This window comes from Taeniopygia guttata, chromosome 8 (genome assembly GCF_048771995.1).
Source record: "Taeniopygia guttata chromosome 8, bTaeGut7.mat, whole genome shotgun sequence".
NCBI lineage: Eukaryota > Metazoa > Chordata > Aves > Passeriformes > Estrildidae > Taeniopygia > Taeniopygia guttata.
In genome coordinates, this window is record NC_133033.1 from 17,895,169 (window position 1) to 17,913,416 (window position 18,248).

At 38.4% G+C, this 18,248-nt stretch overlaps 1 protein-coding gene across 14 annotated transcripts in view; it reads right to left on the reverse strand.

Annotated features, from left to right (window-relative positions):
* DPYD (dihydropyrimidine dehydrogenase) overlaps positions 1–18,248 on the reverse strand; it is a 438,624-nt gene that overhangs the window by 99,746 nt on the left and 320,630 nt on the right. For all 14 annotated transcript variants that reach the window (XR_005981107.2, XR_004368573.3, XR_012057143.1 and 11 more), the window contains one exon: positions 4,681–4,823. Coding sequence is in view for 11 of the 14 variants with exons in the window: in XM_072932831.1 (XP_072788932.1) it covers positions 4,681–4,823 (143 nt within the window). In the remaining 3 variants the exon portion in view is untranslated. The remainder of the gene's footprint in view (positions 1–4,680; positions 4,824–18,248) is intronic.

The window sequence follows — 18,248 nt, forward strand, 5'->3', positions numbered from 1 at the left end:
GGAGGAGCACGGGGCAAGGCCTGGAGGCAGCAGGGGCACATGGGCTGGACACAACACGGTGAGGACAAGAGCACAGCGCCTACAGGAACAGCACTGCCAGGCACTGCATCCCAGCCATTACAAGAGGGAGAAGAGGGAGGATGAAGGTGGATCTGAAAAAGGGCTCAGGACAAAGCCACAGGCTGTCCCACTGAGAAGCAGCATTCCATGGATGGATTTTAAATCACTGCTTACAGACATCCATGTCTGCAACACAGGACATGTGTGACCTCCATGCTTTGTGAGAAAAGATGTTTATTTGAAAAGGAATCCACACTCTTTACATGAAAATTACCAGCATTCCAGGTGAACAAAGTATTCCATACCAGAATATAATGCTGAAAGGATCTACCATGAAGCAAGTATACTTTAGAAAGTACCCCTTTGTTCTACCTCTTTTTTTCAGTTACATCTGCTAGAAATAATGACTACAGAATCTCTTTCAACAAAAGGTCATTTATGTCAATGGACAGAACACAGAGGATCAGATCACCTGCTGTAATTGCAAATTAATGCTCTACTGCTAATGCATTAACTACACAATATTGATCTACAATTGAATCATACAGGCTACTGTGAAGTGATTTTTACTTTAATATTTTTATGCTTTTATTGCTTTTTCCATAATGCATTTTCTCTTTCCGCTGGAATTTTCTATAATTGTTTCCCATTTTAATTTCCTGCAGCAAGATGACTTTTAAAAATGTATGTCTCTTTCAAAACCTTGCAAAAATCTAACAAACCATCAGTGTGACATGGTAAATCACATACATGTTGCAAAACATGCAAAAAATTTTGATATATATCTAATTTTGATAAATTGGGGATTAAAAAAAAAAGCTTACTTAAATTAGAAGTAAAATACCTCAACCTCACTGGAAAACTGTAATAATGACATGTATCACAGAAAGGTGCTTTCTAGACATTTCTGGAGCTCCTGGTATACAATGAGTGCTGGATTATCTCCATATTAAAACTGTTGGGTTTTTTTTTTTTTTTAATTTTCATGCCTGCACTGAAAAGGGGTTGGTAAATTCAGGTATGTTAAACTATAGTGCTATGGAATCTGCTGAAGAATGACTGAAATGTTTCAGCATCTTTAATAAGAAATTAAAACACGAGTGGGGTCTCTTTGCAAGTGTTTCTGAAGTCCATAAAGGGGAAGAACGCTCTGTTGAATTACTGTATAAAATCTTCAGCCTGTAGTACTACTGACTACAATAACCTATTTGGTTTCCATACCTGCAGAATTCCTTACATCCAAACCTTTTTGTGAACATTACTAATATGATGTTCTCCATCTTCTAAAGGAGGGGATAGAACATATTTTGATAACTGAAACTCTCTCCCCACACCATTTCTTAATATACCTGCTTAATACCACTTGAGTGGTCATGGCATACAGCAAAATATGGCTTACCACCTGACTCCTGATTTGCATTCCTGAGTATGACGATTTTGAAAATGGAAAATAAATCCCCGTGTTTTAAAAATAAAAGCAATTGGAAAAAAAAATGGAGAACTGATTGCAGGTGAAATATCTGAAGAAGAAAACCTGATCTTGCTTTTAATGGAAGAACATTTATTATTTATAAACCTTTCCCCTAACAGATATGCTACATTGCAATTAAATCAACTCACACAAACCCTCCCATTTATCCTGGCCATGAACATCCCACTGCCATGGCAGAGAAAACACAGGACTTGTTGGGACACAACAAGGCAGGGAAGCCCAGTGGCCAAACAAGCGCTGCTGTGCCAGGCTCTCGAGCTGGGCTCCATGGATAGATCAGTACAGCCCGAGCTACTCTGCAGTATGGGACCGTGTGTAATGCTGGATGACCCTCCTCAAGCACTGCTGGGTGACAGGGTGGTGAGAGCAGTGACACACCCCAGTTTTCAGCCCCCCTGTGCCTCTTTGGCACAGATCCATCACTGCCAAAGCCCAGGCTGCTTGCTTCCTGCCTCTGGATCAGTCATAAGGCGTCCTCGTGGCTTTGGAAATGTGAAGTCAAATCACAAAATGCTCAGTGGTGTGTCAGTCTGAGTGTCTCTTCAGAACCACCTCCAACAGTATACAAAGCAGATACCTTAGATAAGGCTATCACACACACAGAATTCCCCCAACACAGTCCCAGATTCTACCTGCTTAACTCGGGGACTTGCTGTGCAATGAATCTTAAATACTGAATCATTCAGTAGATCACTTTATTTGATGTTATCTACAAATTCTGTACTTGCTCTGTATTTCAGCACTGAGAAAGCAGAAGTGAATGTCAAAGCTGTAAGCAACAGAGGTTGTGGCTGCTGAAGGAGCAAGTTGGGCATTTGACACCAAGGACATGTGTGAGAGATTGGGATTCAGTGAAAAGAATATTAGCTGGCTATTTGTATGACCTTGTTTAGAAGGAAAACAATGGAAATGATCCTCATAATCCTAATTAGGGTCCAAAGATGACTTGTGAAGATGAGGCTTTTTCTATTACAATGTATCTCATCTGAGAAGCAAATACCTTTCAGTCTAGTCCCAGGAAGTGCATTTCTTTAATGACTTTCTATAGAGATTACTCATTTCCTTCTCCCTTCCATCTGCCCTTCCCATCATGAGGGAAAGACTTATGGCCTGTATTCACAATCTAGCATGAAGCTTACTAAAGGATTATTTTAAAATGGATGCAATTGAACTAGTTCAGACCCATACCTACACAGCCACTTTAGAATCCATTTATCTGGGATTAGTTTAAACTGCTTCCCTACTTTAGTGAAACAGAAACAAGCCACTCAAACTGAGGATATTTGTGATCCAGAGGAGTTAAAAATCAGTTCTAGAGATGACTTAAGTTAAACTGGTGAAGGCTAAGAACAAAATAAGTTTTTTTCAGTATCTCTGGGAAAAATTTGTTGAAAAGAGGAATTGTTCTGTAAAGGGCAAAAGATCTGTATAGATCCAAGTAATTTGTGGAAGTCAGTTTCAGGGAATTTGATTACTACTAAAAGGAAAACAATAATTAATATTTTGTAAATCAAATAGTCTTTCTCTCAAGCACTGACTGGCATGTTGGCATGACATTATATTTCAGAATTTCCCATTACCATTGGGACAAACCAATAGGAAAAAAAGAGAAGGAATAAAACCCAGCTACATAATCTATATAAAAAAGGAGTGCAAAAGGCACATTATACCGCTTGATTTTTAGTCATCCAGAAACAGATACGGCAGACATAGAACAGAAAATCATTTCATTCTGTGTAGTTCAGATCATGTAACATTGCTGCAGATAAAGCCATCGAAAGTGCAGCTCTATTAGCAATAACAAATGAAATGCATCTAGAGCACTAAAAACAATCCTTGCCAATCTTAATTTCTTTTCGTAGACAAATGCTGCCCTGCAATTTGCACTATTACTTAATATTTACATGGAAGAAAGTCTCAGACAATTGTGTAAGAATGACTCATCTCTTATCTACCTATGAAAAAGAAAAGTTTGGATTACTTTAATACAACCGGAAAAAAAAAGGAAATGGTATTAATAAATCCAAGGAACATACAAAGTCTATAAAAAAGGAACAGCCTTCTGCTTCAGCTCCCAGAGATGCTAACTTTGGTGAGCATTTTAAAAACCAACCAAACCAAAATACTGAGCTGGATTTTTCTTTTTCTTTTTTTTTTGTGAAACAGCAAACAAATGACTAATCGCAGCAGTCACTGTAGCTGTGTAAAAAGGATGGTCACACTGAATCTAATTTCAATGTCAAAGTGAATTGTGGGAATGAAACCACTCTAGTCATCCCATGGAGTGGCACAAAGCCGATATTCACACGATCCACAGCTGCTGCTGTCTATGGTGGGACCCACAGATAAAGGGGATGAACATCTACCAGAATTATAACATAAAGACCACCTGCTCCTCAGCCAGTCTAACATATATGATGCACTGGTACCCAGACATGCCTGGCAGAGAGGCAAGGGGCTGATTTTTGGCCAATTTCCTGGTGCCTGTAACGCAAGGCCACCAAGGCTTCTTTCCATGACAGGGACTAAGCAGCCATGCCAGTGTGGCCAGCAGCTCAAACCAACCCTCAGGCAATGCACACAGCCTATCTGCTGAATGCCACCTCACCCCAGTGGGTGCAGCCTACACCTCCTGTTTCACTGAACATCCCTAAGGGACACAGATGCCTGCATAAACAAAAGTTACTTTAAACTGGCTCCCTGCAAGACCAATGTAGTACTCTTTGGAAGCACTCTCACCTTGAGCAGGCTCTTTGCAGAAATGAAAAACTGAGAATACAGGAAGAACACATAGGTCAAACTAAACTCTGTGTCAACCCCGTTTGTATGACAAGGGAGAGAGAGATGTTTAAATTTTAAATCATTTAAGCTATAGAGAATAAGTACTAACAAACTCATGGCTAGCCCAGATTGGTATTTGAACACCCAAAGTTTTCTTCTGGCAACTCCACCTCCACCTCCATGTGAAATGAATGTCTCTTAGCAAGCAGCATAAAGAGAAAAGCATGAAAACTCTTTTCAATGGTAGAAACTTCGCACTATCCAAATGTTCGAAAGGAAGATAAAAATACATTACGATCTTAATCACAGGTACTTGAACATTAACATTTGAAAGAAAGAAGCAGTACCTGTAAGACAGAAGCCCCACTGTGCAGAAACTGCAGTCCAGCCTCAGCAGAATCAATGCCTCCGGTTGCCAAGATGGGGAATCCTGGGAGAGCACGGGCGATGGCGGACACTGCACGGAGGGCAATGGGCCGGATAGCATTTCCTGCAGAAAACCAGGACACTGCTTAGCAACATCCCACTGCCCCTGATGGAACTTGCACATCCCTCATGGTACAGCAACATCAGGAACTAACATCTAATTCTGAGGTGAACAGGTTATATTCATTTATAAACTGACACCAAGTGGGCTACAAGTGGTATCAACACTTGTACAGGAAATTTATGCATGCGGCTGGAATATAGAAAATGGCAGAAACATTTGGATAAATAATGCAAAGCTAGCTTGAACATTTTAGCTGATGCTCAAAGCAAAGACTAACAATGTCTGTGACAGAAAGCAATACTTTACCATACAGTACATTGTCGATAAAGAAATCCATGTTTTTACATAAAGAATCAGGTTGATTTTTTGAACCTAAATGTTGTCCAAGAGCAAACATCTCATTTATTTATGTTCAACTAAATATTGTTTAAAAGTGCCATTTCACTGCACTTGACATTTAATATTTTATTTGTTTCCCCTTCTGGATGTTTGTAGATTCAGATAATTCTTTAACTAAGCCTCCTCTAACTATTAATATGATTGTCAAGTGCTCAAAAGGATAAGGTACATTCATTTATGGTAATATCGCCAAAACTGGAGCTCGTATTTCAAATGGTACATAGAAGTTGAGTCAGACAACCCCTTGCTATATTTAGAGGACTATGATTAAAGTCTTAATACACTGTGTCTGCAATGCATCTGTTTTGACTACATTCTACTGATGGTATGCGAGTATTAAAATATGCCTACAGATGCTGCTCATTAAATGATGGACAACATAGATGACACTTCCAGTTATTTTTTAGGCTAGTTGGGATTTCTCTAGATAACCCCCACATTATTAAAATTTCTACTTAATTTAGAGAAGCTTTAGGATAATTTGATGCCATCAGTGGGCAACAACAGTGTAAGAGAGGACACATCACTCCCTGAGGACCTGTATGGCTGTGGCTGTCAGGCAGTTCTTTCCCCCCTCAGTACTGCATGAGGTAACAGCAAATAAACTTTATGCACATGAAAGGGACAGCCTAACCCAAGATGCACTATTGATATGTTTTCAGGAAAATTATAGCCTGATAGATAAAAATGTGAAATTTCACCAAAACTGCTTTAAAGAATCTAAGATCCCAACAGAACAGTTCACAGAAAAAATCTGGAGTTGAGCAGAACCTTTCCCTAGGACACTAGGAACTACTTCCCATTGTTTGTAATGTGTTTGAAAGGAACAGGACAATTCTTTAAAAGAGGATGACTGCTAAGTGTCCAAAGAGCAAATATGACATAATTCATGGTCCAGTCTTAGAGATATGTTTGAGGAAAAAAAAAAAAAGGGAAACCATGCTGTTTGTGCTGATAGATTTACAAATAAAATCTTTTGGAAGGTGTACAGGCCAAAACATACACTACTCAGCCAAAACCACTGAAAGTAATCTCATCAAAAACAGTAGTTCAGGAAATTCTTCAAATAATCAGTTTTTAAAATTAAAGCTAAAAAGCAAGCATCAGACTTGCTACATTGCTTTCAGGCTAACACAGCTCCAGAATCTCAGTGTGATGAGGCAGCTGTTTTTTAGGAAGGCGAATGAATACAGACACTGGTAACTCTAAAATCATGTGGCTACAGGGAAATTTCTTCCCAATCTGCTTTGAGGCATGAAGGTTTATATACTTTTAACCCCAATATAACTCTTAAGAGTTTGCTTTCAATGGGTTTTAAAGGCTTGTAGACCCTTGGCCTTAAAGACATCTTGTAGCAAAGAGTTCCACAACAAAATATTTCCAGAATATAATTAATCCCCTTCTCACTTAAATGACTGTCTCTGTATAGTGGTCAGTCCAGGAAAAGGACCAAATGACAGCTTATTTAAGGTTTCAGCACAATAGGTAATCAGAAAGGCTTTCATTCAGCTCAAAAAAATCAAGGATATGATTCAATGAAGTCTAGCAGAATTAGTAATGAGACTTCAAATTTATTATGGAACATAGGTACTTCTCAGTACTAGCTGAATTTGATATTCATAATATGAGTTATTACTTACATTTGGTGATTAGTAAATTAGTGATAAATTGGTATGATTGCAAAAGTATTCCATTCATTTATAATTCACCCAAATGAATTTAAAAACATTTCAGAAGTGCTCCTGATGAGAGTAAATAAATGGATGTAATGACAATCAGAGGGTTCACTAAGGTCTCACCATTTCTCCCAGAATTTTTTTTATTAGTCTACTCATATGGAACAAGCACAACATAAGCTGAAGCCATTCTCCCTCACATTTTTTCATCAACAATTCAGAAGCTTCCCCCTCTGTAACAAAAGCTGCTGGGCTGGAATACAGTGTGATTTGTTTGTGATAGAGATCCGACTGCCTAATGAAATGGTGAAACAACCTACCAGATTAAAGAAAAAAAAAAAAAGGATGCAAACAATAGAAACAATACTAATGCCAAGCTATTAAAAAAGAAGGCAAATTAAAAAAAAAAAAAAGAAATTAACTCAATTTGACTAACAATCTATATTTTCCTGCATTTTCATACAGGTACATAGGAAGGTAATAAATTTCATTACAGAGATTTGTGGAGAAGGAGTTTTGAAAAGATTGAAATAAAGGAGATTTAATGCCAAATTTTAAAAGATCTGTAAGTAGTAGTGGGAATTTGCAGAACATTTTCTGATAAATCCAAGGGTATTTAAGAAGCTGAGATCCAAATCCAGCATGCATTTGAAAGACAGCTCACATACTAAAAGATAAGCATCTACCACATACTTTGACACGTTGGGATCTGTAATTCCACTAGTTAAGCACCCGTAGCTGAGGAAACTGCTGATATGGTACTCTCCTGATAGAAGTGTTACAGCTGCTACCAGATGCTAGATGTGGCTATCATTTACCTTGCTGTAAAATAATGAGATTTAATAAACAAAGTCCATTTATCAAGACCTCAGGCAGGCGAGTGAGATATAAAAATGAAAGACAGAAAAATACCTCGTGGAGATGACATGCTACTCTATGTTGAAAGCTACTCTTTCCAGTCTCATTAATTATGGAACAAGTATTTGCTATTATGGAAAGACATAAACAATGAAATAATTTTAAAATGTGAAAGCCCCTGACCTTTTTCTTGCCTTAAAACAAAATGCTTTGGTTTTCTCTATTATTTTATTTTATTTTATTAAAAGTAAGACTTTTAACACTATAGGTCAAGGAAATCCAATAGTGAAAACCCAACATGAAGGCGAAGCAGAACACAGATCAAGCAAACGTCTTTCCCTCATCAGCACAGGTAGGCAGAGCTGCTCTTGTCCACTGAGGATAGCAGGCTGATGACAAACTGATGATGAAAGACAATATACCTGCTTATCTGTTTGTTTGTTTTTCCTTAGGAAGTAAAACACCCTTTACCAGTGCCAGAAGACACATATTTTATTATGACTTCATAAGTACTAGGAGTCCTGAGAGGACTTGATCCTGTCAAACACCAAAAATGTTCACTAGATTGAGGCTTGAGAGCCAAACTTTCTTCAAGAAGCCTGGTGTTATGTTTCAAGCAACCCAGTAACTTTGGGACTTCCTAGCAGAAACAATTCAGATCTTCTGATCCCAGAGATCCATCAATGAGAGAAAAATAATCTCAGATGTCTTGAATACTGGGCTACATTCTCACTTGCGATGTATTGGACCAATTTGATAGTTTAAGGTTTTCAATGCATATATGAGGTAGCTCTAATGAGGCCTTTAAATAAAGATGATCCCAGTCCATTAAGAAGAGCCAACAGAGACAATTCAGAATGGTACTACTGAGACTGAATCTTGAAACAGTCTCAGCGGTCTTTATCAAACTCTCTGTGAGCAAGAGAAACAGATTTTAAAGAAAGCAAACTCTCATACCTTTGGATAGTAGATCAACCCAAACCAAATTTTTGTACCTATGGATTCTAGATGGAATAAAAATGAATTTGGGTCAATTCTCTCCTCTCTGTGCATTTTTCAAGTAAAATTATTTTTTAATTTTCTTTATATTATATTACAGATTTGAGATTTAAACCGCTGAGCCTGAATATTACAAAGAATAAGTAGCTGATATATATACTTTTTACTAATAAATCATTACTAAAGTCTGTGCTTCTAAAAAACGTAAGCCCCCAAATCTACGCAGCATCACCTTTCCTCCCTCTGTAGATACCTTCTTGGAAGAAAACTGACACGGTTATGTCCCAGACTGTTAAAATAAATCATGCTAATTAAAAAGGAACCTAATGACAGCAAATAATAAATGTGGGTGAAAGGCATTATACAAGGAAAATGGCCTGGAAAAGTTCAGGCATTGCAGATATCAATCCAATGCTTCAGAAAGTAAATAGGTAAGAAAGTTTGGAGATCAGGAAAAAAGCCCAGAAAACATAATTCTTTGTCAAGACATTTCCAGCATAGTGTATATACTGCCTAATACTGGCAAAGTACTTTACATAATCTGCATTTGCAAACAGTCCAGGCAAACTTGCAGGTTACACACAATCCATTTTCATCACATTCCTTCCGACTGCAATTACTCTGCTCGCTCTTTCTTTCTGCCACCTGTAGGTGGCCACCATAAGCTACACTTATCAAATAACTCATTAGCAGGGTTTTCAATACTGTCATATCCAGATAATTAGCAATTTATTTAAATAACCAATTTCTGTGGAAATAATTGCCACGGAATGCCCTGAACCTACTTTTTATAAACTATAATAAAAGTGTTAAGATAATCCCTGACATTTGCAAATGCCATTAGTTCACCTTTCCTTTTGATAGTGCTATGGCATTATGTTTAAACAATTACCTGATAACGCGGCAGTTTAATGAAACAGTGTAGCAGACACATCCTTCAAAATGACCAGAGAATGCATTTATATGCAGAAGAAAACCCAGTGAACAGACGTGTTTAGAGAGAAAGACTATCCACAGTTGTTATGAGATCTGCAAATGGGACACACAATATTTCCTGCAGTAAAAAATACAGGAAGTTCCCAGAAAGCAAGAGCAGGATGGACCTTGCCACAGCTTAAATGCTGCACAGTCCAGCAATGACTCTTCTCACTGTTCCCTATCTATTCCCCTGCCTGGTCAGCCCTTCAGTCCATTATTACTCATTAACAGCCATTTGCCAAAATCACTAACAACAATGTACTATTTACTCAGGCTCCAGCTATTTCCAACCAAAAATCTTAGTTATTCATGTACCAATTGAGAATTCAAGGAAATAGTCCTTTCATGGAATAGCTCTACATCAGTCAGCCTACACCATCAAACCAATGGCTACTCAATGTTTCATGTTCAAAAGTTGTGATGGGCAATGCACCAACTCTACCAAATCAATGGCAAAGTTCTGCTGACTACAGAGAAGTTAGGATTTGTTCACAAGGCTTTACTAAAGTTAATGATTCTGCAGATTTGAAAGAACTTCTATCTAACTCTGCTATAGCAGGCTCCTGATACTATATCAACTGACAGGACTTTTGTCAGCATATCATGACTATCTGGACACACTGATAGTGTGCCAATAGTTCTTCTGATAACTACTGACCCTTCCTCTTCATTTCAACACTTACAACAGATGTGGTTCTGTTTTTGATACATACAGAATTGAACCCAAACTCTGAATGGAAAAAAAGAGGCAATAATTTTGCTTCATATTTCATTAAAAAAAATTTGTACTCAAATAATAAAAAAGAAGCTTGGACTCCATAACCACAGAGAAAAATTAGTGTCCTTTTTAGGATTTAATTTTACCATTTCTGAATTAATACAAATGATTATTTATGCTCTTTCAGCTAAAAATTCATAAAATCACCAGAGTTCTCATTCAGTAAATGTTTAGTACTCATCAGAGAATTCTCTCAATTAAACAAAAAGGCTAGAATCTGAGAAAGAAAGAGGGAAAAATTAATTTTTTCTTATCTGTAAATATTATTTATCCATGGAGACCTGGGGTTATTTTCACTCATATCAAACTTCAGTAGGAAAAACCAAGAGGACAGATACAAATTGTTTTGTGAATGCTGCAAGAAGTGGTTAAACATTTCGTAACAAAGCCATTCTCTCACTGAAAACTACAGATTCACAAAAAGTCGATACTTCTGGTCATCAGCATGAAACCCAGCAAAGCATTTTCTGGTGCAATTCATCACATATTCATTATTTAATTTCACTTATGGTTTTTACTTTGGCTTGACTTGGAGCTGGAAATTGTCTGACAGAATGCTTTCCATGTTCTTTGGTTGGTTCAGGAAGTCCTTTCTTTGCCTTGAGTGCCTTGCTCTTGCTGCCCACCTGGAGCCCAAGTCACCTGCTCCAATGTGTTGGGGCTGGTGCTGCTGCAGGAGGTTTGGCACTTTTGCACTGCAACCCTCCCCTGGCCAGGACAAACCCCACCTGCTACCCAGAGAGTGCCAGTGCTAATCAATAAAACAAATAATGATACAACAGTAATGAGAAGGTAATAAAATAGTGCTAATAGCCAGGGTAAGCTTTGGACATAATACAAGGAAAAGGACGTGTGAATAGGACCAGCATAAGAGCCAATGAACAGCCCATTTAGAAAATATTGCCCAGTTACCAGACAAGATCATTGCAGCCATCACAAAGGGACAAATGAGTTCCTGCTGAATTCTTCCCCTCAAAAGATGTGAGTAGTTCACTTTATCATGGGGTAGAGCTTGCTGCCCTTTTATTCCAGTGCAGAGAGTGACATTTAACCTGAAGTGTGGTATAAATGGTTCTGGCTATTTACAGATTTGTTCAAAGGCAGCCTTGTCTCTGTCAGCTTTGGCAGAGCTCCCTTTGTTTGAGCTGGTTTTAACCTCCATAACAACCACCATGGTCAACACGACCCTGGAACCAGGACGTGTGTGTATGCCCACATGTCTGTGCCAGTGCCGTAGCACATACATAATTCTAACTGCAAAAAGGCAATTTTGTACAAGTAACGACACACTGGAAGAGACATGATTGCCTGCTGAGCAGGGAATTGAGGTTCTTACACTGTATTTAAAAAGCCAAAATTACTGAAAAATGCAGTACAACAGCTTTTCAGGCCATTTACAAAACCTGACTTGTACTATGTGCTGTTTAATAACCACTTGCCTAAGAAGCCCATCACAGAAAGAGATGCAAAACTTAAGAAACTAAAGCAAACAAAAGAAACTAGGCCTAGATAAGTAGAAACCTCAGATAAAGTATTTCTTTTTTGCTTTACATAACTCAAGTTAATCATTGTCCTGTTTTGAGGTTTATCTATTTTATTGTCTATCCCTCTCTTTTATCTAACTCATCCAGTTGCTGTTATCTAGTAATAATTTTATGCACCAATATATTTAGATCTATTTATAGATACATAGATACATTAAAAACACATCACAAATACAGAAGATACAGTTTGAGTATAAAACACTGTATTTGCCTGTGCATTAGTGTCTACATACACATCTACCATATTATTACATATCCATATAATCTGTGTGAGTATATATATACATGCACACTCAGTAGATGTATTTCCATATTCACATATACATAAAACAGTAGATGACACGTCCCCTGATAAAACCTGTTATTTCAACACTTCAAGTGAAAAGTGTTAAAATAAATGGCTCATCACATACAATGTGTTAAAATAAATGTTTATTTCAACACTATGTGTATCATAGCCATTTATTTCAACACTTCCCATTTCTCAAGACTCACACAACCAAGAGTAGGAGAACTGATAGCTATACCTAAGGTAGCTGAAGCACACAGCCCTACTCTGCTTGCCACAAGATGAGTAGGAAGCTACTTGACACTTTTTTTCCTCCCAGCAATAAATGGAAACTACCTACCTTGACTGTTTGTGGGGATCTGCATGTGCCTGCAAGCTGGTGGGCTGTGTCATCATTTGGAAAGAAGGGCCATACCGGAGTCTTCTGAGATATCTGGGAAGCAGCCTACTGCTACCAGGGTAGGGTTGGGAAAAGAAGCAAAGCATGGGGGTTTTTGGGAATTTCACTTCGGTGTTTCTAACTCTGACACAAAAGCATCTCGGCAGACAAAGATTTATGTGATCAAGAGCAAAACCTAGAGCTGTTCATACCAAGGACTGGATGGCATGTGATTGTTGCAGGGCCAGCTATAATCTGGTGATGAAATTATGAGTTAGAGAACATCTGGGTTCTCACTCTACCTGCAGAAAACAGTTTATTGGGAAGATTCTTCAGCTCAATTATTAATTTTAATACAGAACCTGATGGGTCTCTGGAGCAGCACTCTTCCATCTTTAGGTGGTTTCCAAAGGACAAATATTGTCACTGGGGGCTTTGTGCGTTTAGGTCAGAGTCAGCAGCTGAACTCGCTCCTACAAGCTGAGCTCAGACATTACATTGTAGCCCAGTGCTGCCGAGCATCAGTTTCTTTCTCTGCTTTCTTTTGGAAGGAAAGCAAAAGAAGCTCCCATTTTCTGATATCTCCCGATGGAGCCAGAGGACACTCTGCCTTTATAGATCTGTCTCTAAGGGACAGAGGCAGGATGAGGATGAAGTAATTTAAATAATGCCAAAACCTCCACAAACCTTGAGTTCTATCTGAGCAATATTTACTACTAACTTGCTTGTAATGTTTTTTTACAGCTTTCCTCCTTTGAAAAACTTTAAAAGCATGATTAAAGATTTTCTAGGCTCTATCAAGACAGTGTGGTTTTAAGAAGATAAACACTTGGAGGGGCATTCTCTTTTCTTTTTCTTGTACTTTTTCTTCTCTGAAATTGCAGATCTGCTGGCCCGAACAGACAGAGCACAAACCCACAAAACAAGCTAATGAAAGGTCAGTGAAGACTTTGCAACCAGCATGCCCTATCAGAAAACTGTTTTGGAGCCAGACAATGAAAAATTGAGATCACAGTTTCATCAGCTCACAAGTAAATTCAGTGCCTTGAGCCAAGCCTCTTCACAGTGTTAGTTGCCTATATTCAAACATATCTCTTCCTGTAAAATTATTTTCTCCCCACAATGTCACTTTTGTCAGATAAACACTACAACCGTTTTGTAGTAGAATAGTCAACAATGCAATTAAAGTTTTCCAGGAAAAACCCACAATGTTTTCAACCTTTCACTTTCTTTAGATGTGATTAGTTCCAGAAAGAGCAGGTATCATCACTCCTTTGTAGGCACTGTAGGTTATAAGATTAGTCCTCAGAGGTTGGCAACACATAATAAAAGTGCTTTATTCATAAACATCAATCAGTTTCAAGAATGGCAGTTGCTCACAGAATGGGAATATGCAGCTAATAACTACTGTAGACATTAAAACACTGTATGACAGATTCGTAGTGCTCATGACACAAGAACGCTTTCTTATAATTATGCTTTCATAACTAGGTACATAAGTTTCTAAGTACTTAGTTCCTTACACTTTGATTTTTTTTTTTTTTTTTTAGGGCAGATATTAAAAAAATACTCTTCCCCCAGAGGATGGATGGGCACTGGAACAGGCTCCCCAGGGCAGTGGTCACAGACCAGCCTGACAGAGTTGAAGAAGCATTTGGAAAATAGCATTGGGCACATGTTGTGACTCTTGGGGATGGTGCTGCGCAGGGCTGTGAGCTGGACTTGATGATCCTTGAGGGTCCCTTCCAACTCAGCATATTCTATGATTTTTTTTTTAAATTAAATTTTCAGGACAACACTTAGTTTTCTATGAATGAAAATAACTCCTCCTCCAACAGAAAGGTGATACCTTAGATTTAGTTGAGGCCTTAGATGTGCATGTATGACAATTTTAAATTTTGTTTTCATTTCTTCTTTTTTATAACCTTCACAGTTATAGGAAATTTCATGCAATTTCTTTAGCTGAGAACATACTGAAAGCTGAAGAGTCAAGTAGTGTAATGGAAAGCAAAATAATTGCTTGTCCATGCTGTGTAAACTATTTGTGGAATAAAGGAAGCCCAAACCCTATTTGGAGAGGCCTTTAGTAGCTCTGGATATATTACTGAGGGTTGGCAATTAAAACATGGTTATATCAGTCCTGCTTGCAACCAGTCACACAACTCAGTGCTGATTTCAAGAAGAAATTATACACCCGTACCATAACTCTGCTTTCTGCATTAATAAAAAATAACAGCATTAATGGGCCTAAATATTCATTTGTTTGATGTATTCAGAGCAACAGAAGGGCGTGCGAGGGAATTTAGTGTATTGCTCTGTCAGATCACTTTAATTATCCAATGAGGGTAGCTCAGAGGGTGAGTAAGGGACTTAATTGATGTACTTACTCATCCCCTCAGCTTCCACTGAAGAAAAATGGTAGCAACACAACTCCTAAACTGCATTTGTTGGTCTTCAGTGATCAAAGTAAAGGCCAATTAACAGAAAGCCAGGGGCCCACAAAGCATTTGTTGATTTTAAAAGACTGATCAGAACACATACTGCTACTTTTAAACACACACCAGCAGTATCTGGCACTTACACAGTGCCTTCTAGGAGAGGATGTCCAAATGCTATACAGAAGTATAATATTTTTATCTCCCAGAAGAGAAGACTGCAAGGGGAGGCCTGGAAATGGGTGTCAAGAGAGCAATTCCACCTGAGCAGAAGAGGCAGCAATTGGCCCTCCTCGTCACAAATCCCTTGTCCCAAAGTGTCATGCCCATTCACACCACTGCCTCAAGCATGGAAATATAGGGGTTCACATAAGCATTCAGGACTGTGGTTCACTGTTGCTGTCACCCATAAAGGAATTATTTTCTCCACCTCTTTCTCTAACCTAAAAGAAAACATATACAATTCACTCTGGGGGCAGTATCTTTGGGAAAACTGTGTTGCTTCTGTGCTTTTCTTGATTATGTAGCATTCTTAAAATTCTGAAGGTTATTTTAGGCAATCAGTGTACATACCAAAATGAAGATATCCCATTTGCATGAGCTATCGCTGACACAATACTGTGTATGGAAAACTCCAAGAGGAAGACTCACAAAAGCAGAAATGTTCCATGTGAAACTCTAACACATCTGTTCAGCACTGCAAAGCCTGCATTTAAGTCCAAAGCACTAGAAAGCCGAGACAAGTGCATTTTTGGAATCAAAACAAATGATGGTAATTTAAGAAAATACTATGAAGCACACAAAGGCTCTACAATGCCATATGTTGCACAATGCATCTGGTAATCAATTTAATGTATATGCCAAGTTTACTAGAAGCCCAAATTGGCTTAAGTTCTTTACTCAGAAATTCAAAAAGTGAACTAAAAGCATTAAAAACATGGTGTTTTTACAATTAGTAAAGAAGTGGATTTGTCTTCTTACCTACAGAACACACAAAAAATTAATCTCCTAAATTACCTCCCATAATGAATACATACATGCCCAAACTTCACTTTTAATCAACAGCTTTCATAGACACAGTTTTAGGACATGGTTTGTTCTACAGTTTCAAAGATAAATGTGATTTGAAAATTATTTTATGCTCAGTATTTACTTCTGGCTTGTACGTTTGAAATCATGTAAGTTTTATGCTGTCATTTGTGATTCTATACACAATACACTACTGAAGATGTCATCAAACGCAGATGTTTAACCAACCTTGCAAGTACTGTGGTCCTAAATCAAATATGAATCCAGAGTTATAGTATTAAAAATACCGCAGAAATCTCTAATTCAAGTGGACACTATCACCTATGAAGCCAAAATAAATGGTGTAGGATAATAGTTTCCAGACTTGGGTCACAGTGTCAATGCAGAGACTTGAGCTGTGCTAACTGACCAAGCTTGATCTTGCTTGCCAGAGCATGCTTGTCAATATTTAGCTCCCAGGGAGTATGTCATGAATCTTCACAAAAACTAGTATAAATACAAAATACTATAGCAGCTGCTGTGATCCTTTTTCTAACACTGAGATTAAATTGCTGAAATTTGTTTTGAGCTTTTTAAACCAGAAGATATGTGCCATATACCTACTGTAAAAAGAATGTGAGAAACAGCATTAAGGGATTGCAATGCTGTTATTAGGGCTTTTAAAATACATAAAAACACCAGATGCTTACACTAACTGATTGGAAGATATTTTAATGCCAAGCTTAAAAAATATCACTTTCTCCTGTAACATCAGATTAGAAAATGGACTGGGATAAAATAACATACACCTGCATTTTCAAAAAGAGAAATCTAAGCTGTACCAGTAAACCCTGCATAACTTACTTGCCTAACCACTGGAATTTCACAAAACATAGGTGCACACTGCTTTAGGTGTTTGACAGCAATACATATACTAACATGTAAGGAATATACTCACCTCAAATTTCTGATGCATCAATGGAGCAAGAAAGGAAGACACCTCTGATAATGCCTGACACCTTCCAGGGATGAGGGGGAAGCCTAGGAGTCTCCTAGTGAAGTGCCTGATGCTTAGGGGATAGCCCTCAGCTGTACCTGGCTAGCACCTCTGAGCTTGGCCTCTCTGGGACAGCCCCAGAGGACTCCAGGACACAGACACACATGGCAGTGGCACAGCTCAGGAAGGCAGTGCAGGTAGCACCGGCAGAAGAGAGCACCACTGCTGCCTGCCTTCTCTGCTAGCCTCATTTATGAGAAACAGAAAGAAATAGCAAAGGACAGTGGACACAGCCCTGGAAAAGCCCAAGTTTGCAAAAGAGACAAAGCTTGACTTTTTTTTAAGACCCTTTTACACTATCTGACTCTAGCAGTAAGCTGAGGATGTCCTCAGAGTGGTAAAATATTAAGCCTGTATGAAAAGAAAAATAAACACATCGGAAAGAAACCTGTGTGCCAGCCCCACACAGATGGGAACTCCATACTAAAACTCCCCACAACAAGACAGAGGAAGACTTCCCTACATCTGCCAGGGTTTACCTCCTTTCTGGATACCTGCCAAGAACTGATCATCTAGAGTGCTTTTGTGAACAACAAAGATGCAAACAACCTCTCCCTTATACCAAGAAATCAGAATGTACCACATAGTAGATTTTTCCTAATATTCTTGAGAAAGTAAGTTGCCACCAGATCTTCCTTGGAAGTCTGAATTCTTCAAATCCCACCTTAAGTAAGTTCTGAATAAATTTCTCCTTTTTTTTTTTTTTTTTTTTTTTTAAGAACAGATTCTTATGAGTATTGTTTGGTGTTTGGCAGTACCTGCTCTGCAAGTGCACAAAATTTATCAGTGCCTAGAATGAGAAGATTTCTCCGAGTACTCACTATTGAAAGCTAAGCAGTTCTTGAGTGGGCATGTATCCAAAACTTGGTGGAAACACTGCCAGTTCTGGGGTACTCAAACAGGTGAGCAGGTGACATGGCCTGACCAGCACAAGCAGCACAATAGCGGACAGGAGTAAGACAAGCTCGGCTCAGTCAAAATCTAGACTGGAGTAACCATACATTCTTTTGGAAACCAACAGGTCA